A 27604-nucleotide genomic window follows, 5' to 3' on the forward strand; every position below is an offset into this window, starting at 1 on the left:
AGGAATGATGAAGGGACACTAAGGACTGTTGTGGGTGGCTGTGGGATTATTGTCATTATATGGGGCTGGGGGCAGAGAGGACCATTGCAAGACAGGACATGATAGTAAGGCAAAGGGCATAGCTGGGGGCAGTTGGGGCTGGGTTGCAGCAGCTTTTCCACAGCTGCTGTGACCCCATGGTGTGCACCTCACTGGAGAGATTCCCAGCAGAAGCAGCTGTGCATCTCTGAGGGAGGCTCAGACCCAGTGTCGAGGTGATGTTATTCAAGCAGACCTTGTTATGATTGCAAGTACCATCTGAACAGACTTTGTCAGATATGTTGCCCTTGCCAAGCACACAGCTTTGACAGCAGAGCTGCTGTCAAAGGAAAGGGGGGAATCTTTCTGCTTTTCTGTGCTTCTTGTGCTGTTTAAGTGGTACCTATCTGAAGTCTACAGAAATATATACTGATGTAAATATGCACTTGAAATGCTCTGCTGGCCATTGAGGGTCTGAGCAGATGGTGCCCTCAGTTATCCCTTTCCTGATGTGTTCTTGCACTGTTTCACTCCTACCTCCCCAGCTGAAATCCCTTATTGCTCATGTTTGGGAACTGGAGTCACGATCTCAAATGTCGTCACTATAGCTGAGGAGAGAAATGCCAAGCCTCCCACTATGTTCGTGTGGGTAGAACCTTCTCTTTGATTAGCTCAGAATACTTTCTAATAGGAGTTAACCTTCATGACATCCTTGAGGGACTGGCCCACTGTGATTAATCTTAAGATCTCTATCTTACAAATAGGAAAATTAGTACCAAAACTTGCCTAACAGCATCCTCTAAACCACTGCTTAAGCCTGGGAAAGACTCTGCTATCTCTCCTTTATTTGTTTATTTATTTATTTATTTGTCCTCTCCATGGGTTGTTTTAGCAATTAAAATACACTGTTGGATATAGGGAAGAAGCCAATCTGAAAATGTAACTCCTTAATAACATCTGTGTGTTAAAGAAGCCCTGTCTGGATGGATCTCTACATCCTCTCAGTTCCTGACCAACAAGGACTTGAAATGAGTCTGGCTGAAGGCACAAACCTCCAGTCATGTCCCAGCACTGTGCATACTGTGATTCCTCTTGCAGGAAGTCCCAGCCTATGCTCAGCATCCTGGGAATAAGAAATACTCAGAACTGCAAAAACACAAATCACAAAACAAGTCTGGTGAAGTTTGAAGAGCAGTTTTTGAATACCCCAGCATGGACGGTAAACCACAACAACAGTTAACAGGAAAAGCAGCACCACAAACGAAAACCCAGTACTCCATTTGAAACTAAATTCATTTAATAAACTAAAAGAAATTGCTCAGAAACGAAAATCTCCAGCACCACCACCCTGACCACATAAGATATATGAGAATAAACAGACTTGTGGGCACACCTCAAGCAAGATTAAAACAGCAACCTCCTCCAAAACAGTCTCCACACTCACAAGGTGATCTCACTGTCTGGTAGAAATAATTCTTGTTGGCTAACTCTAATCAGTCTATTTCACAGGACTGCTTGCTATATATAAAAACTGTGGTTGGTAACATGGGCAGGACGTTTGTGGCAGACCACTATTTTCAGACCTCAGCGAAGAACCAAGCTGAAACTCTTTCTCACAGAAGCAAGTTTTAGGTTACAGGTCAAGTAATAATTTGGGAACTTCAACAAAGGACAAGTCACAACTCAGCTAAATCCCCAGAGAACATTTGCAGTTATTTTACATTTGGTAGCAGAACACCAGCTGAGGTCTTCTTTTGCAGAGGTCTCCAGGAAATTAGTTTTATTCTTGCACTGACAAAAAACCCCAAAATTTGGAGAGTGGGTGATCCATGCTAGAGAGACAGGTCATAAAGGGCATGAATGTTTACTTGCTGTAGTGGATGGCTGGTTTCCAGCAGACCCTCTCTGATGCTCAGGCACAGGACCAGATGGTTGAGTAGGGTAAACATCAAATTTCTCTGATCATGAGCAAGACTATGCGTAGACACACAAGTGTCATATGAGGAAAAGGTAAAAGGCAACATTTATTAGAACTGATAGTTCCAGTATTAGTTGCAAGGAGTTGATGGGTGGAAGTGGAAAATCAATAAAAAGTACACAAATCAGACATTTAACCAACATTTTCTATTAATAAACAAAAACCCCAACTGCTTCAAATGTGCCTGGTGTTTAGTGGGGAAGGTTGGATAGGCCAAGCAGCAAAAGAGGTTTTGTACCTACATCTAATGGATGCATTAAATAAAGAAAGTAGTAACTGTGCCTAATGAATGGGCAGGCTGTTATTGGTCACTCTAAATTAGATATTTAAAGACATGTAAGTCCTTAAAGATAGAGATGAGCTCTCTATGGCATTTTCCAAAGCATCTTGCTTGAAATTAGTGACAGTTGTGCGAAGTGGGAACCATACCTGCTTGAGCTGCAGTTTGGAAGGTCTCACCCACATCCTTTATGTTTTTAAAATGAGCGTGTCTTGACCTTGCCCACCTGCTTCTAGTCACAGGCTGGAAGAGGAAATGAGCTTTACTGCTTCTTCCACTCCCAACTGATTTCTTAACTGTGAATGAATGAGTCTAAATGAAGAAAGTGCTCTTTTTTACACCCATTAGCTAAATTGAAACCAAAAGTCACTCTACTAAGCATGTTTCTGTGTAACATAAAACTAAATTATTTTCATTTAAAAAGGGCAAGTACCAAACAAAAAAATATCAGTGATATGTGATGGTTCAAAACAATCTTAAGAATTAAAATTAGGCTCCTTTCATTTGTGCCTTTGCATCTTGACTTGAAACTGGCAAATCAAGGGCAACAACTGGCAGAGCTGAGAAGAGTGGATCTGAAATCTCTTCTCTGCATGACCTTTTCTGCTGGGCAGCCTGGACCATGTCCACAAAAGAACAGGGCCTGATGGCACCAGGCCTTCTCCCAGCGTACAAGATGTGATGGAGATTGCAGATGAAAAGGACAAAAAGGAGTGGAGAAAAGGAAGGTGATGGGAGCCTGGGCGCATTGTCTGGGGCCACACAAAGAATTCGTGGCTTTCAGGTGAGCCAGCCATTGGCACCTGTGGAGGGGTGTGCTGATTTCAGTGGCTTCCCCAAGAAGCCAACTCATTGATACGTGAATTATCAGCTGTCACCCAAGTGTCTCTTCACAGTGACATTATCATTCATCAGCTCCCGGTAAAGTGTGTCCACAGTGACTTTGCAGGGAAAAATCCCTATCTTTTGTGCTAAACTACATTCTGCTGTATTTTGCACAAAGCAGGAGCTGTCAGACCATCTAACAAAAAGGGAAGTGATGGAAAATCACTTAGTAATACTGTCAGGATATATCTGATACCTAGCAAACCCTATTTCTCTCAGGTTATTGACTAATTAAGCCCAACTCAAGCACATACAAGCAGCTGGGCTGCAGCAGGATGTTTGGGGTTGGCACTTACCCTGGCAGGAAACTTAGCCTTCTCAGTGGAGGTCATTTGGCAGAAGGCTGTAAATTACTGTATCTCATGGCAGCCAGTGAGGAAGGATTCTCTATTTTGACAGCAGCTCTGCTTCCAAGAGAGGACACTACGAATACCAATACGAGCACAGATTGCAACAAATAAATTGTCCTGAAGGAGTTTCACTTTTTATTCCTGGGAAATTACTATCATTAGCTGGGGAAATGAGAAGAGTTACCTGCCTTTGTTAAGGGCACAGAGGTGGCAGTCTAACCAAATTCCTGTGCCTTGCAGAGATTCCCCTGGGTCCCTTCACACATACTCCACAGCATGGAGGCTGGGAACTAGATGGATCCTGTAGGAGAACTTGGCAAAATAGTGACCATCAGGTACTGCATAAATTTGATGACGTTGGGGAAGGAGAAACGGAATGGAAGAAAAACACTATATACTTTCCTCAAGAGCGGTAGGGCAGTGACTACAAATGTGAAACGGTGAATTTTCCTTTGCAACATCCATAAATCTGGACTCCCTTCCTTTACTCCCCACAGCCTCCTGGGAGTGTCTGTTGAATAGTAGCTCCCTTGACATGGCCTTCGGAGCAGTGTGTGGCTTTCAGCCACAGTGTTTTTAGCTCTCTTTGGGATACAAATTTTGGGCTTCATTCAAGAAAGCACTTAGGCATGTGTAATTCTTTAAATTTCAATGTGACTATTCATGAGCATAGAGTTAGCACATATTTAATTGCCTTCCTGAATATGAGCCAAAATAGAGAGTATCCCAGGAGTGCAGGGGAAAAAAAGTCATAGTTTTCATTGCTTTAATAGACATAGTTGCTCCACTTAGAAGCATTTGCAAATGGTTTGGGAAGGTTTGGGACTTCTAGCAGACACATCTCTAGAGGGTAAAGCAAGCAGCCAACCCCACCACAAATACCATAAGGATTGCTGGTGTCTGCAACCAACCCAAAGGAAAGGACTCACATGAGAATCGGTACTTTTTCTCATTTTTTTATGTCTGCCCAACAAGTGCTCATCTCTGGTGCTCTCCCTGTCTATTTTTGAATTTGTCAGTTTTTATTAATGTCCTTTTGGAAAAAACTCTGGATTTAAAGTATTCAGTTGTGCAGGTAAAAATAGAAGAGAAAACTTTTAAAGTGCCTAATTTTTAAGACTCTGCTTTCCTTTTTTAAAATAACCAGAAAATGATCAGAAGAAAACCATTCTTTTTATGTTAACTAAAACATGGTAACAAAACAGAAGTACAAGGCTAGTAAGGATACTATATTTCCTACTAAATCCCACAGACCTCCTCTGCATTCAAATGAAATAGTTACTGAGTGGGAAAACCCATCAAAATCTTTAGTGTTTAGCACCAATCCTTGGCCAAATACCCTTTCTACTTTTCAAAAAGAGCTCTAAAACTTGATGTGAGTTGTCAGTGAGTAGTAGGAGTTTCCATTTGGGTTTTCAACTGTAAACAGTGAGTATCTGAAAAGCTGATGAAATTTAAAAGATGAAGCATTTTTCCCAAGATCTACATGCATTTATCCACCTATTATGGTGGATACTTCCACATCTACCATGAGGATCTGATCTTAAAATAGATCTCTCTTAGATGACTAATGGAGGCTGAGAAATCATTGCTTATTTTTTGGACTCCAGTTTGCAACACCGAAAGAGAAGTGTTGGAAGAGAAACCAACAGGAAGCTAGCAAGAGAACCCCCATTTCCTCAGGACCACTTTGAGTGGTGGAGGAAGGAGGTTAATCAGGACACCGAGCGTGTCCTGCTTGTGGCAGCATCGGATGTGACTGCTCAGCACTCCGGGGTGCAGGGCAGGTGTCTGGCCTCTGCACTGGGCTGGAGAGGGCATGTGGTTGATGCCTTGATAGCATGAGCCTCCTAGAGTGCAGAAAAGTCCTCTTCCTGTGGAGAGAGGCACAGCCTAGGATAGGGCTTTTCCTCTCCTATGGCACTGCAGAATACGGGAAGGGACAACAATGTAGAATGGCTGGGATGTGATGGGGTCTTGGCACAGTGCCTGCGTATCCCACCCCTCCTGCTCTGTCTCCAGATGTGCTGCTCATCATAATGTAAAGGCTCTTTCACTTAGAGGATCCTGGGCCATTCCCAATTTTGCAGTGGGCAGAGTTCTTTGGGACATAAGGGTGGAAGCTGATTAAGCCACGGTCCTTCTCTGTCCTGTAGGAAATGGGGTCAATGTGCACAGGAGCGTGGGGCTAATGATGCTATGCAGCAAAGCACACTGCTGATTTTGCAATGCACTTCTCTGCCCGAGGTGGCACGGGAATGTCTCCCTGATGTAAGCCGGAGGAGTGCTCTTGAAAGATGCGTGAGAGAATGCCAAAGGTCATTTCTACTTTACCTGCTCCTGAGGAGGATGGCTCAGAAAAGGCAAAACACAAAGGTGTACTCACATTTACCCACAAGTACATTCTGTTATGTTGTGGGTGAGGATGGTGATTGTGATGGAGAGAGGTAACAGAAAGCTTGCCCAGGAAAATGGCAATTCTAAAGCAAAGCTGACCTGTACAAAACAAGTGCACTACAACTGAAAGGACTATTTTCCAATGAGAAAACCTTGGCAGTTCTCTGTTTTTGTTTTTTTCTTTTTTTAAAAACCCTTATTTCTAAATATAAAGCCATGCTTATAGTGGCACCTAGTGGCTATTCTGCTTATGGCGTTCTCTCCAGGGTGGCTGCAAGGGTAGAGGGGCTGTTGGCAACACCAACCTTTGTGTCCAGAATTGACTTTCCAGTATTTTTCTTGTGCTGACACTTTTTATAAGAATATTGTCAGATAGACCAGTGCAATGATCAACACTGAAGTCACAGGAATCCCAGACTTCAGGGTGAATGTCTGGTTAGAGCACCTTATAAAAAGTAGGTGAAGTTCAGGACTCAGAATTTAATTTTATTTCAGAATTACAGAGGATAACTTTGAAAAGACAAAAATTTAGCATGGTTCATATTGATGAAAGCTGGTGGCAGCTCAGATCTAAGTCCCTGTTTCATGTGAACTTTTAATGTGTCAGGAAAGGGAAATCCACATGGACATGTTTCTAAAGGGCATGTGAGCTGGGTGCTGACTGTGCCCCTCCTCACGCTCCCTGGGGTCCACCCAGTGGCACAGAGCTGACTCTGGCATTTGGTGAGAGATGGGCTGTGCCTTCTCCTGCTAGTGAACACTCTTAGCAGGACTCTGACAGCCAGGCTGCTGATAAAATGACCTGGAAAATGCTCTCAAGACACTAATCATGTAGGAGAATTCTTCTCACAGGACAGAAAGAAGAGCTAGAGAGATCAGTGTGGACCCCCATGCCTGTGGCCCAGCTGCCTGTTTGCTGCCCCTGTCCTCCATCTGCAGCCACCTGACATGGAGGGGACACTCCTCTTCTCCTCTTGGCTGTCTGATGGCTTTGCCTCCAGGGCAGCCTTCCCCTGACCCTTCTCAGGGCTTCACCAGGGACCCCAGCTTCCCTGATCCTGTCACCCCAGCTCTTCTCAGACCTTGAGCCTGGCAGCTCCTCACTGCTTACAGCTCCCGGCATTTCTTTACCCCCCACTCAGCCTGCTGCCCAGATGTGTTTGTCCCTTTCCAGTTCTGTGGACATCATCAACAGAAATATAAGGGTTATGCTGAGTTTTCCCAGTTCAGGTTCCTCTTCTGTTTTATCTATCTTTGCACTAGCTGGTCTTTTCACCTGCATTGAGACCTACACCAGCAATTTCAGCTACTCCTTTGGCCCAACCTTATCTCTTCTCCTGTGGCCCTTCCTGCTGTCCCTTTCTGCAGAGCTCAGCAGCTTTAGCTAAGAAAACCAGTGAGCTCTGCTTTGACCTGCCATCTCTCCTGTTTGACCGACTCTGTCTTTTACATAAGCACAGCTTTGACCAGCATAGGAATTCTGGGGATTACAACCTCTCCTTCTGTGAAGGTCAGAAACAACAGCCATGCCTCTGCTACAGAGTTCTAGTGGCCAAGGAACAGGGCCTTGAGCAGGGACATGTCATGGTCTGTACGGTTGATTAGCAAGGTCTTGACACACCAGAACTCTCTCCTCGGTGCTGAGGTGTACTCCAGGAGTATTCCTAGCAGACTGCAACAGCTGGACAAGGTTACCTGGGGGCTGTGAGAGGGTGGGCATTGGACTCTGAAAGCGGTCTCAGGCAACATTTTATTTACTGAGGTAGCTGTAATCAGCCTGATCAAAGCTGTTATGATGAATGACTCACTCATCAGCCAGAAGATGAAACAATTCCTCACTGAATTGCTCTCTGCTCCTTTCCTCTCAGCAAACAAGAGCTGTGCTGGCATGGCTGTGCACATCCCATGAGACCAGCCCTTCCCTGACATGTCTATCAAGACGGTGTCACATATTTGGGGAAGCATTGAAATAAACTCACACCAGAAAGACCCATCAAGGAGCTGCAGACCCTTCATTCTTTCTCCAGAGATTCCCAGGTAACTGAGGTGAGAGGAGGATCACTTCATACCTGCTCTGTTTCTGGCATGGCTCCCCAAGCTTCCCCCACTGGCCAGTCTCAGAGGGTGGATGTGCCCTTGATGGCTGCTCCTCTTCGCTTGCCCTGCATGCAGCCACAGAAGCAAGTCCAGAAGCAAGAGCACTAAAGGGGGGTGTTTTCTTCAGTGTCAGGACAGATAGAATTATACACAATAAATGTTAATGTTAAAACAAGTCAGGCAACAACATTGGGGAAGACTCAGAGAGCTCATGTGCTGCAAAAGCCCAAGGGAGTTTTTTCTTATGTGCATACCTTATATTGTAAAGTATGAAATATTGTAGCTAATGAGTCCCATTTACCTGAGATGTTAATACATCCACATCCTGTGCCACTTTATCTTTTGACATTTTAGAGCTTCCTTTTTTTTTTAATGGAAGCCATAATTTTCTTGAGTATATTATCATGAATTCATTTAAACACCTAAAAGCTCAGCTATACTTTAATTGTGACATAGATATTGGCAATGTGAAATCTGATTTTGCAATGCAAATGCCTGTCTATTAGCAGAATATTGTAGATTTGATTTGGAGTCTGGAGCAGCAGCTGTTTATTCAGTTCACAGGTTTCCTGCGGTTTGTGGTTTCTTGTGGTTTAAACATTTGCAGGGTGTAGACACTAACGAGAGCACTGAATTGTTTATGGTGATCTTTGAAGCAGAATTGCAGATTTGTTATGAATTTTTGCCAGGCCAGCAGAAACATATTAACCTCTCCTTATGCAAAGTCCCACATGCAGAGTAACCTCTCTAATCCAGCACTTTGGGACCATGACATCATGCAGGTCAGTGAGAGTTTACGCTGCTACTGTATGGCAGCTGGTCACGTCCTTTCTGCACATCTCTTATCTGGAGGATGGGCTTCTCCCCAGAATACACCATTCAGGCATTGTGCCAAAACCCCCAACAAACCAACAGCTCCCCCGGTTTTTTAAATGCTCAGGGCAGAAGTCCATGTAAGAGCACTGGATAAGGCAGCAGGTTAGTGGTCATCTCAGCAACTCATGATCTAGCTTTGTAAAGCCAGCTCTGCACTGGGAGTGCATGAAGGGATCCTCCTCAAGGGAAACACAATTTGTCAAAACAATATTGCCCTGCAGAGGAATGGGAAAGTTATTCTCACAAGTCTTTTCTACCTAATTCTTAACGACATGCCTTTTTCCTTTAGGTACATTGCAAAAGGGAGCCCTCTAGAGTAAGTGTCATGCGGGAAGATCTTGGTTTCCAGATGTCTTGCAATTGGTTTCATTTTGTACTTCAGCAGCTGTGAAGGTTCATGGAACATGGTGATTTATGTTGCAACCTCCAGCTCAAGGGAAGCACAAGCTGTTCACATGGGCCCAGGACATCCTGCCAGCAGAAAGATCTCATCATCTGTGCCCTGTTTCTTTAAGCATGCATCAAAGACAGGCTGGAAAGGTTGGGAGACCTTTGTACTGGCTCAGACTGGCCATTGCCATGCTCCCTAAAATGAACAGGTGAATGAATGCCAGGGAGCAGACACCCCTTTTACCATATTAGCTTTCACTTTTCGCATTTCTATGAATCTTTCACAGCTGCTGAAGTCCCATGTAAATGCAATGCTTCTCCTTTTCCCATTGTTATCCATCATCATGCATTGCTCCCAGTCCCACTTACCTACGTGCTTCCAGTACTACCAGGTGGTCATGTCCTGTTTATTTCCTTTTTCCGTAATGACCATGCCTTTTTCTCCCCCTTGGTCTCAGACTCCTCCAATAAATCAGCAAATCCAAGCTGCTGGGCTTGTGTCAGCTGCAGTGGAGGGGAGGAGCAGAAGGGCAGGAAGAGAAGAGTCTTCATGGTATTGGTGCTGTGCCAAGGAGAGGCCTAAAGGAGGATAAAGGAGCAACTAGAAGGAGCAGGATGAAAATTGGAAGTAGATATTTGGCCCTTGCAAATCAAGTGGCTTCTGGTTTGTGTATAGTTTCTTCCTTGCTCTTGACTGAATGCCAGACTCAGACCTGTTCTGCTCCTGTGAGAGCAGCCCCACAGACAGGAGGGTGCAACAAGGCCCTCAGTGCCCAGTAGAATGGACATCCTTCAAAGGGGGCACAGCAGACCTCAGCCAGTTACAGCTCTCCTGAGCTGCCTCCCCATCCCACCCATCCCATAGGCACCACATTTGATGGGCCCTGCAGCTTCCTGACGTCTCCTCAGTACAGAACTGCTGCTGTGCCAAGGCTAACAATGCTCCATTCCCCCTGCCATTTTGGATGAAGCACAGAGCAGCAGCTCAGGTAAATTACAGGCCTGCACCAAAATTACTGGGTGTAACTTCCTGGCCTGAGTTGAAAGGATGATAGACCTGGGGATTGCAGAACTTCCCTTGTGAGCCTGGGAAACCATGGATTGCCTTGTGGAGCCTGTGGCTTTACACAGTATTGCAAAGTCGTCTCTTTTCCCAGTCCCTTTTGTTTACAACCCCAGTGGCAGTGCTTTCACTGTCTTGGGCAGCTGCATGGCTAAAGGGTTACATGTCTGTGTGTTCTCTGGTTTTTCTTTCTTACCCAAAACCACCATAGAGAGTAAGAAATTCTTGCTCAGAAATTACTGTCAGGGAGGCAGTGTAGTGCATTTTGATTTTAATGGGATTTCCTATTTCTTCTTTTACAACTCTCACAGCAAAGTAACAGAAACAAGCAATTTTTCCTTGGGTGCCAGCTTGTGGTGGCTTCTCCATCATGTGTGGCAGCTTGGCCTTAGGCTTCCACCAGGACTGAGTTCTCTGCACAGTGACTCCAGGCAACGAAATATGTGAGAGAGTGAATTTGTTTGGGTGAGAAAGACACCACAACTTTCGTTATTGCTGTCCTTTTTAATACTGGACTTGAACAAGGGTAACAACAGCAAACCTGATTTCCATTTCTTTCCTCACCAGATACTACAGCAGAATCAGAGTTAGGTATGTGAAAGCTTCCTCTCAGAATTCACTGCTGACCTGGAGTGGGCTTCAGATTTCAATGTTCTAATTCCTCTAAAATTTTTATCCAGTTTTGTCCTGGCTTAACTTGGGAGCCATGCCTCTGCCCAATATGCCTCTGTGCTCTCTGCTGGGGTGCCTGGTGGGTGCTGTGGGCTAAGCCCATCGTGCTTCGCCCTCTGCAGGGATGCATCTCCTGTCGCTCCTCACTCTCCCATCTGACTGAATTTCTGAGCTGCATCCTGGTTAACACACAAACAGAGAGGGACTCCAGCCATGGGAACATGGCTCACAGGAGCTGGAAGTGCTCCACTGGTACAGCTTCTAATGAGATCCATCTGGAAGAGAAGGCAAAGGGAGCACTGACTGGCAGGGCAAAACATTTTCAGGAGTTGTCATCTGGCACAGTGCCCTTACCTTCCCCTGATGGGAACAGACTGTCTTTGTCAGAGAGGCATGAAGGCTTCATCTTGAGTCATCAATGGCATCAGTCCCCAAAAATACCTTCCTGCTTTTGGCACAGACCTGGTTATTAGGTCAAGCATATTCAATATCCAGTAACTAATAGAGCAGTTTGGCTGTGACACATGCTGATTGCAAAAGGCATCAGGCTTCACCTGACGAAGAATTGCTCAATTAGTTAATGAGTTGCTCTGAAGGAACAGAGAGTGTCAAAAGAGCAGATTTTGAGGTATGTCACTTCTGGAGTGACAAAAATCAGAGTATAAAATGGCGTACATAGAAAAGTTACACTGCTTCCAACCAGTGCCCTTCTCTCTGGACCAGAATGGGGGAAGAGGGGATCAGGTATGACTGTCTTTTCTTTCAAAAAGGTCTTTCCATCCCAGAAAGTTCAGTGTTCCCAATACTTATGCTTCTTTTTATCCAAATACTCCTTCTCTGTAAGAAAATACTTTGAAAAGGATTTGGCAAAACCCCACCCAAGAACAACCAAATACACCAGCAAGCAGAAATTTTGGGAGCTCCCTCAGGACAAGATTTCTACTTTCTTGAATTTGTGAGACTTTTTCCCCATGGCAGTGAGACACCACTGTAATGCTGAGCTGGGCAGGGAATGATGCCACTTGCAAATTAGCATCAGGCACTGTATTACAAAAATTGGTTTGTCAGATGCTCATACAGATGTTGTAGTTCCAGAGCATTTAAAGAGGCAAGGCGTAACTCAACAGCTCCAAATTGGCTTTTAGAGGAGGAAGCACTGTGCTTAAGCTTCGCCAAGAAAAGCAGCATAAGCAACTCTTCTGAAAAAGCAATGCTGCTACGCCTCATGATGCTCGAGCCTCCTGTGGTGCCAGATGTAGCTAGTGTTTTACTATTTCTTTCTTCAAATAGCAGTGCTCAGGGGGGATAAACTTTACTTAACCTAATTAATTTTAATCACAGCTTTCAAATCTCATACTGTGCAAAGAATTACAAATTGGAATACATTAATAGAAGCCATGGTTTATGCTGCAAGCTAATCGGGAAGTGTGCATTTACATTTTCTGCATGAGTTTGCAATTACCATTAAAATAAAATTCAGTTATGTCCTTTTAAATTACTAAAATGTGAAGAACAGATTGAGCTGGTCCCATTTTTGTAGAAAATTACTTGAAAATGGACTAGATTTTGAAGAATTAAATGATTCTTAGTGAATAAGAGGTTTTAGAAAATGATTCCCAGTCGTCTAGAGTTAAGGTGCTTCCAGGCATTCTGGTTTAAACAATCTTTCTTTAAAAATAATAGATTGTCTACCTACTTCAGTATAGGTTCATGGAAGGAACAAAGAGTTCTCTCACGAAACCTTGACTGTATCCTCCTTTAGGAGTTAACCAGAGAAGTATCTCAGCTGACCACATGCAAAATCTAACTCCAAAATACAATACTGAGCACTAGGTTAGGAAATTTTCTTCCCAGTGGGGAAGTTCCTTTTAATGTTATGAAAAAAAGGTGGATTGGGAATAAAAATACCCCCAAATACTGAAATGAGGCACCTCTGTATTATCATGACTAACATGAAACTCCTTCATATGTCTTTGAAACAGTAATTCTTGTAGGAGCAGGCAAAAAATTTTACATATACCAAATGATTTAAGAGCCTTTGTCCCATTTAAAAAGAATAAATGTATGCTCTTAGAAGACTGATGCCTCTGGCTGCTGATGGTGACTGGGGTCCATTCCCCAGTGCCTGGCTGTGGGATCTCTGGACAACTTTTCAGCAATGCCCACTCGCGTGGGAAGTCAGGTATCAAACTTCCGTGGTCTGCGTCATCCCAAGTCCAGGGGCACCAATGACCACAGAAAAACTAATAATAATGTGGCCTGGACTTTGCTGACACATTTGCCAAAAGACCTGCATTTTTTTAATGGGACTGTTACTCCAGATGAAAATGGTTTGGCCAGCTAACACTCATCTTGAGAAGCAGCTTGATCTTTTAGGAATGCAAGTCCCATCCACTTCAGTGAAATGTAAGTTTCAGGGTGCCAAACACACTGCTGAGCATGGAGCTCAGATCCCTAAGTCATCTGGTTCTTTGAGAAAGTGTTATCTCATTAGAAATGGTCTCATTTGCTAGAAAAGTTGAATTGTTCTGACAGGAACATTGTCTGTCCTGAGAAGTGTATAGTGGTGCAGTCTGACAGTGTGCAAAATCGGCTTTAATATAAAACTTCACATCATAGCAATGATGCTCAAGAAAGTACAACAGTTTTTATTTTCTGGCATAAACCTGCTGCTGCAATTTTTATCTTTTTTTTTTTTTTTTAGATTCAAGATCATGTAAAACAAAGCAGTTCAAACTCTAGAGGGAAGACCACAGTGTCATCATAGTTTGTACAGACACAGAAACAGTTTATTCTTTTGTATAGCAAAAAGGTCAAAGTGCACGACTTGGAGTAAAACACAAGCAGATGTATCTATTGTAGATGATAACCTTTAGCTCAGTTGTAAGCTCCATGCTTATTAAACGATTGATATTACATCACAACTTCAGGAAAGCCTTGTTTAATATGCTGAGTTTAAATAAAATGGTTTGTCATAATATTTTTTTTCTAAAACAATATAAAGAACAAACACTGATGGAGACCAACAGGATGAAACTTTTCCATGTTATTAAACAGATCACTGTACCTAAAATAGCACTAAACCTCACTAAAATCCCTGGAAAAGGAAAATTAACCATGTTTTCATGATGAAATATCACTTCAAACTTATATTTGCAAGAAGAAGCTTGCCCAGTGTTTCTACTCTCCAAAAATGCAGCCTAAATGCTCTGTAGAGTGCTCATAACCACAGAACTATATAAGTAGCTTTAAAGGAAATGATGAGCTGATTCTTAACTGATGTAAATCGCCGGAGCTCTGCTAGAGTAAATGGAAATTTATTCAATGGACAATTTTAATTTTAAATAAGATACAGATTGCAGATCCACCAAAATAGTTTCCATGTACTTTCTTGAAATTGCAATGAGAAAAGGAAAATTCACTTTTCCACCCTTCCAGTTTCCATGGGTGATTGTGAGACTGTGTGTTCATTTGGCAGAAGGAAAGGTAAAAGCACACCTCATTTTCCTCTCTGTCACGCTCTGGTAAATTGCTGGTAAATTTAAAAAGGTCGCAGTGCTGCAAAAAAGTAGTCAGAAGGAGCATGTAGTTAAATGCAAAGATGCTTCACCTCCAAGTGATTAATCTGCATCTTTTATGCCAGGCAGGAGGATGAGAGTGGTGCAAAAGTCCCACTTCTTCCTTCTAAAGAGCCCTGCCCACTGCTGAAACAGAAGCTGGACTCCAGCAAATGTTTTCTGAACTTTTCAGGGTTTAAGGCAAGCAGCCACTATGGATATGGAGGCTTACACCAGGGTTTATTATGGAGCAGGAGAACCCTGCACTTGTCCTTCTGCTCTTTGGCAGCTGCTGCAAATACTGCAAGCATCCTCTGGTCATTTCAAAGGCTACTCTAGTGATTCATCTTTGTGACTTTAGGGACTCGACTGTGGTTTGGTTGGTTTTTTTTTAATGTGGAATTTTCTAAACCAAAAGAAACACAGAAGGTATTTATTAAAATAAAGACAAGTCCATTTCAGATACCTCTGAGATTAATGCTTCTCAATGGCTGTAATCCAACGTTTTTCTGAGGTCAAGCCTGTCCAACTGCAATCAAGGTCAGTCTAGATTTTAAGTAGGCTCTTTGTAGCAGCTGCAAAGCCCAGCCTCTCCCCAAGAGCACATTTTCCTTGTTCTTACATTATTAACAATGCCTGATTTCAGACACAAAAAACCCCAGACCATTTTGCACCCATTAGAGAGACTTTGTGCATTGAATAGGCTCTTTGTGATGCTCCTTCCCAACAATTCGGGACCATAAGGAGGAAAAAACTGCAATTCCCATTTCCAAGTGGTAAAGTAGCTTTCAGCACCACCAGCTGACTACTTAGTGTATTTTAATTAGCTGGAGTATGTTCCCAGGCCACTGTGCTGAAATGAAATGTGCACACAACTGAAGACTTGCTCATTGGCAATCAAATTTTTAAGTTACCAAGCCTGCCGGGTTCTCTTTGCAGAGCAAAGCCACTTCTTCAGAAGCAGTGATGTTCCTCTGGGGGCAAGAGGGAGGAAAAAAAGGCCATATTTTTGTATTATCTCGGTTTTCAGCAGTACAAAATTCACAGCTCTCTGGGAAATGGCAAGACAAAAAAGTCTTAGTAAATACGAAGTCCTCAGTGCTCTGGCATGTTAATGCAAGGGGAAAAATTGCCTTGCACAAAAAGATTATAAGGGCTATTTGGCACCATTTCTCTGTCCCCAGGTCATTACTCAGGGTCTCATCACTGTTACAGAGCAGAATGCTATGGTTTGAAGGGCTCTGTGAGCAGCATAGCTCAGAAAAAAGGCTTTGTCCTGCTGCCCAGCTCTCCTTCTGCAGAAGTCTCTCACCTCCAGGAAATCCAGATTATAGCACGATGTAATTTAGCCCCTGCTGGCAGACTCAGTGTTGTTTAATTATGTTTTTCAAATTTATTGCAGTTTCTTGCAGATCCAGCATAAATGCTGTCTGTGTCTTGGCTACTGCAAAGCTGACACCAAGAAATTTTGCAGAAAAACTACTTGCACTTATGATCACTCGCATAGTGAAAAAATATTGCTCCTGTGTACTGCTGTGCTCAATGGAAAAGGAATAGTGCATTTTTCTTTTCCACTTTGCCCGAATTGAGAGGCTAATGTGTGTCTATCATATGTTTATCTCTATGTATTGGAAATAAGGTCAATGATTAGGTAGTTTAAAACTCACGTGTGCTCATATCCAGTCTTACAACAAAGATTACAGGTAGAGGGTGATGTAAAGCCTCTGTTCTCAGATAAGCTTCAACAATGAAGAATATGGGAAAAAGAAACCAGAGCTGGGCATGAAGAAAATATTGATCAAAACATTGACTGATTCTTTCAATCAGTTTAGGGTATAGGTGGCAGAGGTTGTGGGCATGTTCCTCTGGACAGACATTGGCCTTGGCTGGCTCCCTGGCCAGGATGGGTAACAGAACCCCAAGCTGAGCATGCAGGACTTAAATTGATCCTCCAGGAGAGGTCAATTCTCCCAGCAAGAGATGATAAATCAGATCTTCACTAACACAGCAATGATACACTGGGAGTGAACACAGAACAGTGCCATTCTGTAGTACGCTGGATTCTGGCGGTACCTTTCTGAATTCAGCTGTGTGCTTTGATTTATTGCAAGAAACCCTGGCATTAATATTTTATTTTCACTTTTTTTTTCCGAGTAGAGGGAGTTTGACCTGGTTTCTCAAGCCAAGTAGGCCACAGTTCTTTCAGAATGATGGGCCTCAAGGGAACCAAGAGTAACTGAGCTAAGTCAAGAAACTCCCACAATTTACTGTTCTGTAAAGCCCTAAAGGTTTTCTGTAGATGTAAGGGAAACATTTATTTAATTTTGGTTTGCTCATTCATGGGCATCACAAGAAAGAATTGCTTTTTTATTTACAGCTTTGCAATCACTACTAGATTTGTAAAAGAAAGATGATCTTATGTTTCCTGTGTTCTAAATAGCAGAGAAGATAGAATTTGAACTTGGTGAGAAATTCTTTGTTCTTATGAGCACTGCATGTGGAGATACAGCGTTAGACACATTCTTTCCTAACTGCATAGCATTTGAATGTAATTAAGAACAGTCACTTGTACCAACCAACGATCATGAAGTGTATAACAAATAAATCTCTGTTAACCTCTTCCATTAACAATAAATTATACCTTAATTTTAAAATTGTATTGCAGAACTTTTAACAAACAAAAATGTGTTTGGTTTAGAATATTTTACTCCGTCCTTGAACTATAAAGTTCCTTGAAGCATTACCAGAAAGTTGTCTCTTAGGTTTTTTATTTCATTAACAGTTATGATCCTGAAAAAGATTAGGCATAGTCAGCTAGTTAGTAGCAAGCCCAAAATTCATGGTCTTTTACAAAAGCCTTTTTTATGTAGAAGACACCTTATCTCAGAGTAAGATGTAATTTCATCATCCACCCTGCTATGCATACCCAAAAGATGTACCTATTCATTCACTGTTATCCCACTTTCACAACAACAGTTGACCTGGTATGTAATTGGCTTATTTCCATTTGCATCAGCTTAATCAACTCAAACAGTTGAGTAATTAAAAAAGTTCCCAATCCTCGCTAGATAATAGGATGTTTCCTGGATCTAACAAAGTTAGATCCAGGAATCCTCTCCTGAACTGTGCTGCGTAACTGATAATTATTCAGTGACAGAATCACTGTAGCCCACCACACACATTATCGGAATAAGAGGCAGGAAGCATGAATCTTATTCCCAAACTCTTATTTCTTTCTGAAGGTCAGCTGTGCTTCCTTGGGCCTCTGTTTTCCTGTAATCATCTTTTAGGAAAGCAACTTGAAGCCTTCAGGTGAGAAATGCTCTGCAACTGTTATATATCAGTAATAAAAGTGGGCCTAATCACCACCTTTTCCCCTTAAAGGCTTCCCATGGAGCCAGCATCATCCATGGAGATGTTCTGCAGGATTTTGCTGGTGCTTTTACCCTAGGAATCATTGCAAGATGGGCTCCAGTTACTGGTTTATCATTATAACCTGTGCTGAGACTTGTTCACCTAAATACTGCTGAAAATTCAATCACCAATGTAAATTTCCTTATTACTTATGCTCTCTGCATTGCCAAACAAGCTTTTGCTCCTGGTTGCTGCAATGACATTTTTTACAAGGCACTGCTGCCCAGAGACCAGATGACAGTGCTAACGACCCATTTCCTTGTTCTCTGTTTCCCTTGCTTACGCCTCTTGTTTCTCCACACTCAATTAAGGAAAAGGAATTGAGGTTAATATTCCGTCCTTGAAATTAAGTCTACCCTTGCCCCACAGTGCAATTAATGAAAACAACTTGGATACAGAGCCTTTCATGTCTAGCTCACTGGTTTATTTAGTAGGAGTTGACAATGACTCACGCCATTAATTTGTGTGCTGAATGGCAACCACAGAGTGAATTAGCAAGGTTAGCTGGGCTTGCAGGCATAAACCTTTCAAAATCACTGCCACGAGTTAACAGCCCTGCTGCTCTTTGAGGTGAGGGGTTCTGGTGACTCAGACTTCTCCTTGTGTCACAGGTCCAGCCTGCCAGTGGACACACAAAGGGTATGCATGACCTTGCTGCTCTTGATAATACTAATTCTAGGGGTAGTTAGATATAAATGGCTATTATACATCAAACATTAGCCATGGTCCAAATAACAGGGCAAGTTATGCTATGCACTCATACTATGAGAAGTGTTGGTAAATTATATGTTTAGCCATTAAAAGGTTTTAAAGTCCAAAATAATGTTCAGCACCAGAAACAAAACAGATGGGTCAAAATGAGTGTAGGTCTTATCTCTGATTTTTCTCACTGGCAGGTGCTGATGACTGGGGATTTCTTGAGGTATTCACAAATGCTAAAGGCATCTGAGAGTAACCTTTCCTGTATCCACCTGTGTCGCCTCACTTGTAAGGCAGAGAGACCAATTTTCTGCACCATGCATCTCAGGACCCTGAATTAGGCTCACAGCTTGATTTACCGGGGAGGAATGTGTGTCTGCCTTGCCTGTGAAGCAAGTGGGAAGTGTCTTTGTGAATACTTCTACCAGCCCTCCAGATACCTGCTCCAAGGCTGAGCTCTGGGAAAATGGTTGGTGTGGGAAGACTAGCCACATACTGAGTAGAGACGGCACCATCCCTCTCTGACAGTGAAAGGGTCTTGGGTTCTCTGGGAGAGTAACAATATCTCAGATCAATTGACAGAGCAGGACAAAAGCAAATTTTTCAGAACACCATCTTTCTGCATAGGTGTGAGGGTAATACATGATTTACTTCCTTGTCATCCAGTTTTAGGCATCTGGATTAACATGCCAAAGTGACTGAAAATTCATATTCATTGTAATTTTCTTCCATTTTTCTTGTAAATTTTTGAGATTTCAGCGTTTTGTTTGATTTCAGAAATGGACTAACTAGGTTTACTCTCTGTGATCCCAAAGCTCTGCTTTCCCCCAGTAATTTTCAATATCCAGACTAGAAGCAACTGTTCGGTCCAGGGAAGGCACAGTGCTGGTTAAAAACTTCCAACATCAACAACACCTGCCATGAGACTGGTGTTCTACATGATAAAGATATTCTAAAAACCACTCACTTGTTGTGAAATCTGCACCTAAATAAATCAAGTACGGGCTAAACCTCATTAGAACAATAATTTTTAAAATTATATTTTATTACTTTCTTTAGCATCACAGAATCACAGAATCACAGAATCATTTAAATTGGAAAAGACCTCAAAGATCAAGACCAACCATTAGCCCAGCACATTAACCCAGTCCAACATTAAACCATGTCCCTAAGTGGCACATCTAACACAGCTTTTAAATACCTCCAGGGATGGAGACCCAGCCACTTTTCTGGGAAGCCTGTTCAGTGCTTGACAACCCTTTTGGTGAAGAAATTTCCAATCTAAACCTCCCTGGATAAACTTGAGGGCATTTCCTCTTGTTACTCGTGAGAAGAGGCTGAACCCCACATAGCTACACCCTCCTTTTCAGGGAGCTGTAGAGAGCAATAAGGTTCCCCTTGAGACTCCTTTTCTCCAGGCTAAGCACCTGCAGCTCCCTCAGCTACTCCTCACAGGACTTGTGCTCCAGACCCCTCACTGACAGAGACTAAACTTGTAGGAGCTAGATAGAATACAAAATAACCAGTGTGCAATTGGTTACATTTGCATCTTTTCTCACCCTGGGACTGGGCACCAGGGAAGGAAGAAAAATCACCAAAATCTGAGTTTTCAGATTATTAAAACCAAGATAGATTTTTAATTTTCATCACTTTTTGCACCTTTTGTGATTTACCACAACAGGATTTTATTAAATAGATATCAAGTTCTTTACCTGAGGTCCTGCTCCAGGAATATTTAGATAAAAATTTCTGCTTTACAGAGGGGCAAATGCAGCTGTGAAGGCCAGGTGAAGGCTGAGGTTTATCCAGGAGGTGCAGATTACATGGTCCTAAAACCACTGAATTAAAGCAACTGAGATTGAAACCTCAGTTCGGCTTCTAGCACCATTTGGGGGGATCACGCAAAATTATCAATAAACCAGCCACATTCAGCTACCCAGCTGTGTTGTTAAGGCTTTTCCCTTTTTTTCCTCTTCTTTCTTTCAGGTCTGAGAACTCAGAGCACTCAGGGAAGCAACCATGAAAGCCTTCATCACTTGTTTCACCACATGGTTCTTTTGGTAGTACAAGGAAGGACTTGTGCCAAAGCTACAGGTGTACTTCCCTGCTCTAGAGATGTGGGGTATAGCACTGTCAGTGATCCTCACCTCAATCTTTTTCTGCCCCAGAACAAATAAACAAAACCCCTCCTCAGCCATCTCTTTGTAACCAAGGTAACTTCGATAAGCATACAGCTATCACCCTTAATCTCACACTTCAGGTTTTGGTGTCTGCCAGCGCCCAAGGACACCCAGAGGGGTAGCTAAATGTTGCTGGTGAAAAGCAGCAGCCCTGCTCTCACCAGCAGCCCTGTAACCTCAGCCATGGCACTGTGCTCTGGTGCAAAGCACAGCAGCACTGACCAAAGGGGCTCCTGGCGCTCCTATTTCTTCTGAAGTCCCATCTGATCACTCTCCCGACAGCAGTTTGTTCCTGGAAGCCCTGCAGGCCCCAGGCAGTCTGCAGAGGATAAGATAAATTATTTACACCTCTACCTCGTGAACAATTCCTGGCTGTGCCAGGAATTTGCTATTGATGAAGGTGATATAAGAAACTTGAGTAAAAATCTAATTCGCCATGTACCAGGTTTAATTTTTTTGAGACATCTGTTCAGGAAGAACTCCAGTGACAGGCACAGGCAGGCTTCTCTGGGACCTTGGGGAACAAAAATACGCACAGGAATACTTCCACAGTTGTGGCTTTGCAAATATGGATATCCCCAAATGATAGGATGATTTATTCCCTCTTTTAGCCTAATCTGTGTAACTGCCTGTTTTTGGAAGGGAGTCTGAGTAGTTTAAAGCATCTACTGTATAGATAGAGCAGCAAAGCTGCATGAAGTGTTCTCCTTAAGCACCTTTTTTGGCCACCCCTCTTTCCATACTGCAGGAGCTACCAGGTCAATCAATGTAGCTTGGCACATGACTCAAAGGTGGTAAGATTTGGGAGGTCCACACTGCTACTTCTAATGGAAAAGAAGGGGAACAGAGCCAGACAGATTTATTCACATATCCACCTCATCACAGAATGGTTTGGGTTGGAAGGGGATTTAAAGATAATCAAATTGCAACCCTCTTGCCATGGGCAGGGACACCTATTAACCAGGTTGCTCAGACTCCATCCTGCTTGGCCTTGAACACTGCCACGAACGGGGCATACACAACTTCTCTGGGCAATCTCCTCCAGTGCCTCACCATCCTCTGAATAGAGAAAATGTAAAGATTATATAATCTTCAAGCTGCCTGTAGATAGGAATTTTTTTCTAATTTTCTGGTATAAACCAAGATTCTGTTCCACAGCACATGCTAAGCCTATACTTATATGATATATGAATGTTCATACCATGTTATATGAATGCAAGTCTCACCCCTTGGTCCTCTGCCTAATGACCACAGCAACTGTGTGCAGTTGCTCCATTGCTTTTCCTGTTCAGTATCAGTGAGAGGGAAAAGCATGACCCGGCAAAGCGAAAGACCAATGCATTTCCACCAGGCTGCACACCAGCATTAAGGGATTCACAGAATGGGTAAGGTTGGATGATAGTGGGTCACCCAGTCCAGCCTCCAAAGGTCTCCTAGACCATGCTACTCATGATTGTACTCAAGCACCTTTTGAATATCTCCAGTGAAGGAGACTCTTACACTTTCTCTGGGCAATATGTGCCAGTTCAGTCACCCGCACATTAAAGTTCTTCCTCGTGTTCAGGTGGAACATCCTGTGCATCAGTTTCTGCCCACTGGCTGTTGTCCTATTGCTTGGCACCACTAGGAGCCTGGCTCCATGCTCTTGTCACCTCCCTTCAGATACTCACAGACATTGATGAGATCCATTCTTTGTCACCTCTTCTACAGGCCAAATAGGCCCACCTACTTTAGTCTTCCCTCTTCATCTTTGGTCCCATCATCTTCATTGCCCTCCACTGGGACTGGTCCATGTTTCTTTTGTACTAGGAGCCCAGACTGGACACAGCACTTCACCAGGACGGAGTACAGAGGAAGAATCACTTCCCTAAATCTGTAATGTTTTTTTCTAATGCATCCCACGACATCATGTGCCTTCTTGGCGACAAGGACATTGCTGGCTCACAGACAACTTGTTGTCCACCAACTCTCTTCCAATGTTAATGATTCTGTGATTCTGTGATGTGCTCCTCTCCATTCATTTGTAAAAAGAAATGGTCCTAAGTGGACGGCCGCGTACATTCAAGTTAGGAGTACTGACAAACTACGTGGAATTACGCAGACACAAGCCTGTTGGAGTATCTCAAATTTTTAGCTACTTAGTGTAAAGCACACAGCTATGAACAAAAGTCTCTTCATTAATGCTTGTTTAGGCTAAAGCCCTGGGATTAGCAGTGCTCTAAGTATTTTAAGACAGTATTTTATTAATAGTTAAAAGTCAGAACTACTTAGTCTAAATTTGGTTTTGCTCTTTCATTAAGTTCTGCTGCATGACTAGAGAGATGTAGGTTCGAAATTAAAACATTTGTAGCAAACCTACCCAAGTTCAGTGGGAGATGCGAATTGTCCCTGCAAGAAGCAGGAAACTGCTACAGGGGTACAGAAAATGACTGATGCACTCTCACACCTCTATTTATCTGCCTCTAGAGAACATGGTCTTCACAGGCATAGAATATCATCCATCTAGTGACATTACTCAAGTCAATAAAAACTAAAGAAAGCTCTGATGTTGGAAAAAAAAATCCCATCTATTAATTCTGATTTGATATATACACCTCTGTACAGAATCAGAATCGGTGAGGTTGGCAAAGACCTCTGAGATCAAGTCCAACCTGTGACTGAACACCACCATGTCAAGCAGACCACAGCACCAAGTGCCACCTTCAGTCCTTCCTTAGGCATCTTCAGGGACAGTGACTCCACCACCTCCCTGGGCAGCCCATTCCAATGTCTCATCACTCCTGTGAAAAAATTCCTCCTAATGTCCAACCTAAATCTCCCCTGGCATGTCTTAAGACTGTGTCTCCTGTCCTGTTGCTGGTTGCCTGTGAGCAGAGGCTGACCCCCATCTGGCTGCACCCTCCTTTCAGGTAGGTACGAACAAGTGACTACGTAACATTGTGTTTACATGTGCAAACACATCTACACAGGTTTACTTTCCTAAGATCCTCCTCATCAACCAGTTCACCAGGCAGATCTGTATTCTGAGGGGTTGGCCTTTTTTCTTTACCCTTGTTTTCCCAAAACTTTCCCGGCAGGTTACAGCAGGGCATCTGAAAGGCGTCAAGTTGTTCAGAACACTTCAGAACTGATCTGAAACACAATTTTTTGTTCTTCACAGGCAATGAGACACTTATGGGGGTCATTTCTCTCTCTGGTATGGCAACAGAACCTCTCAAGCTGTAAAATCTAGTATGAACAAGGGACGAGTTCCAGGGAATGGAATTTTTCTGAACTTAACAACAGAAGACAAGCACTTACGTCTTTGCAGAAGATTTACAAGGAAGATGTGGCATTCTTAAAATATCTTTATACTCAGTTATGAGTAAGACTATTCATCCTACACCCTAGTTCTGCACACAGGAAGGGACAAGCTCATAGCAGATGAATTTTTTTTGGCAGTGGGAACAACTGCATGACGATTATCTTCCACCCAGTGTGGGATTCCATGAGAGACCACGGATGCTCTGGCAAGTGCTGGGGCATTACTGCATGTTTATGGAAGTCTCTCAGCTTTTATTAATTAGACTCCTGACAAAGCAGTAAAACCCTGTAACAGAAAGCCACACTGCTCATTCCTGAATCATATGAAATCATTCACCATTTTATGTACAAGTTTTGAATTACAATCTTCAACTCCTCATCAGAAAAAATAACAAACCAAAAAGCCTAAAAAAGCATTTTTGGAAGAACTGCATAGTATACAGAAGCATACTTCAACTACACAATATCTTACAGAACACAGACTGTAACAAAAAGCAGAGCCTGTTACCTTTTCTGAGAAGGCAGTGCCCAGCCAAAACTAGATGTTTCATCTCCATTATTAGAGGAAAAGCTTTAACTGAACAGAAGAGTACATGAAGAAAGTTCCTAAACAGTCCAAATAGTTTAACAGAAAAATAAAAGTACATTTGGAAACAACTTTAAACAAGAGCCTTATGAAAACAATAAAGGTCACTGAAAGTTAAGCTGTTCAACTTTTCTTAGCCCAAACTGCTGTGTTTTACCCTTGTAAGTCTTTTTTATGATAAACAATTTCTTTTCATGTGGAAAACCTCAGTGAGAAATCTGGGCAAGTATTTTTTTAATTTTTGGTAAAATTAAGAAAAAGACAATTTGAAGGCAAAAAGTCAAACTCTAAGTTCCCTTTGAGAATTAAAAGGGTGACAAAACAAAACTATTGATGGAAGCAAACAGTGCATGGTAGCACAGAACTTATTTTATAATCTGAGATCCTTTTTAATGTAAACTGTGAAAAATGATAAGCAACTGCTAGAAATTACTTTTGTATTATGTACCATTAATTTATCACTGCATTCACTTTCATTACTCAAACCTTGCCATAAAGTGACTTTTCACATACAACACTGATTTACCTTAAGCATATCTCTTTACTACACAGCAAAATCTAAAAACTGTCCTGTGAAATGATTTTGTGTATGTAACTATCAATGCCTCTGAAGCTGAACATCAGTATTTATCCTGCTCCACTTAATGCTTCAGCATATGTTAGGTAAGCTGCTGATCACCGAGTGTCTCCATTTTGGTAGACGGACAGATGTATGTGAACAGCAATGCTTTGGATAACTTGTGCTATTCCTAATACTACAGTTATTTTCTCCCCCAATTACATTTTGCTATAAATATGTGTGCCCTTAAGTTGATCCCAATATCAGTTTCAGCTAACTAATCAAATTATCTCTTAAGGTTTTGGAAATGAGAACCCTTGCTTTATTTAAATAAAATGAGGGAAAGGTTCCTAACTCCCAAAGGTTTGCCAACAATAGATTTATGTTCAAGACAGGATGTTCAGTAAGTTGTCTCCTTTGCTGTTCATAGATAAGCACAAGAGTATTAATGGTTTTTATCAAGTAGGTAGGAAGAAAAAGCGAAAATAGTGTCAGGTTTTTCCAAGTTCTGTTCATGGTATTAGTAACCATTCATTTGAAATAAGTGTATTTCAAAATTCAGATTACTTATCTTTTATTTATAGGGCTCAGCAGCTAAACTTCAATTTCCTATTTTAATTTTGCAAACAAGTGTTATTAAAACCCTGCCTGTAACTGAGAACATCAAGAACTTATGTATTTATGTAAGGAGTAAATTATCATTTTATACAGGAGTGCCTCATTTTTGTATCAGTTAAAAGTTAATTTATAATACAAATAATCAATCTGCAATGTAAACAAGTAATTATTTTCTCCTATGTAATAATGGTAAATAGCAAAACTGAGCATCACATATTCCACTCAAGTTCATTTAATGCAATTCTTCAGTCACAAAGGCAGCAGGCATTCTGTGATGAACTTCCTTTAAGCTATGCTCAAATGAATGGAATAACTGAGATTCCTGATAGAGATCTAAGCTATTTCCCTCATTTTCTTAATAGTTTCCACTATTTGCATATTCAACTCCATTTCATAATTTGTTATTTAAAATAAAGTAATTTCCCAAAACTCTTCTCTCCCTATCTAAAACAAATTTATTTACATTTATAGTAAATGCTTTTCACCAGTAAGTTTTAAGAAAAAAGCTCCTAAAACAAAATCAATAAGGGAGCAAAAGCATAAAGGGAGCAAGTATTTCAAGGTCTATATTAATATTCTTTCTGAATTCTCTTCCAAAGATTCTACAGAGACAAAAGATCCAAAGGTTTAAACCACGCTTTTACATATTTTTCATTATATCCCTTTTATACAAGTAACCAACTCTGTCCAGTGATTGATTACCTCCCTAACTTTTGGCCACGATTTAAATGAAACTGCAAGTCATTCACCCCAAGAAAGTAAACAAAATACAGCCTTTTACTTCAAATATTTTATGAATGCAAGATTACAAGAAATATATTAGTCAAAATGCAGGGCTATCAAGCACTGAACCAAGAATGCCAGCATCAGTTTGCCTACCATTTTGCATGTGGAAAAAATACACTATTGTCTACAGGTAAAAGGCATCACTAATGCATCATGAATAACTCTGGTCAGCCAACATCACCTCTGCAGCTTGGTGCATGTTTCAGTTTATTATGAAAATAATCATCATAATAATAGTTTGAGATGAGACACTGGAACAAAATCATTCTTAAACAGGAAAGTTTTTTTTTTTTGCTCTTACTGAGGTTAACACCAAAAACTAAAAATAAGTTCTCACAATTTAGCAGCCTCCTCAACACTTGTTAGGCTAGCCTTCACACAAGGAGCATGCAAACAGCCACTCTTCTTGCTTTAAATTGAGGGCTATCGGTTAATTCAAGTTACTGTTTTTTCACCCTATTCAATCAACCTGTTGAACTGGATTTCACCTAGGAAAAAGAAAATTAAATGATGTTAAGTGTAGCAGACAAGTACAGATCACACCAAGAAGCTAACACTCATGAGCTGTCATAATAAGGGATAGTAATAACAATAAAAAAAATCAGTCTTTTCTGTGCATATTTTTCATTTGAAAGGTCCCAGGAAATCATGATGTGCCTGGCCGCTTCTGTTGCTGATTTCTGATGACCTCTAATTGTTTTTTGCATTGCTGATAGTATGTTGAGAGACTTTTGTTTTCATCTAACAGCTTTTTATGTTCTTGTACTAGGCGGGATGTGTTTTGCTGGTCTTTTTCATCCTGGTCCAGTTCTGCTATTAGTTCTTGTCTGAAATAAAAAAAAAAAAAAAGTCAATGTCATTTATATTCTATTTCCATTTCTGTGTAGATGATTTCA

The 27604-nt window shown here is 41.9% G+C and overlaps 1 protein-coding gene across 6 annotated transcripts in view; it reads right to left on the minus strand.

Annotated features, from left to right (window-relative positions):
• Positions 1-24478: 24478 nt before the first annotated feature.
• MAP3K7 (mitogen-activated protein kinase kinase kinase 7) overlaps positions 24479-27604 on the minus strand; it is a 48196-nt gene continuing 45070 nt past the window's right edge. For all 6 annotated transcript variants that reach the window (XM_066315149.1, XM_066315147.1, XM_066315146.1 and 3 more), the window contains one exon: positions 24479-27535. In XM_066315149.1, coding sequence (XP_066171246.1) covers positions 27355-27535 — 181 coding nt within the window. In that variant the 3' untranslated portion in view covers positions 24479-27354. The remainder of the gene's footprint in view (positions 27536-27604) is intronic.

Source organism: Sylvia atricapilla, chromosome 3 (assembly GCF_009819655.1).
Source record: "Sylvia atricapilla isolate bSylAtr1 chromosome 3, bSylAtr1.pri, whole genome shotgun sequence".
Classification (NCBI taxonomy): domain Eukaryota; kingdom Metazoa; phylum Chordata; class Aves; order Passeriformes; family Sylviidae; genus Sylvia; species Sylvia atricapilla.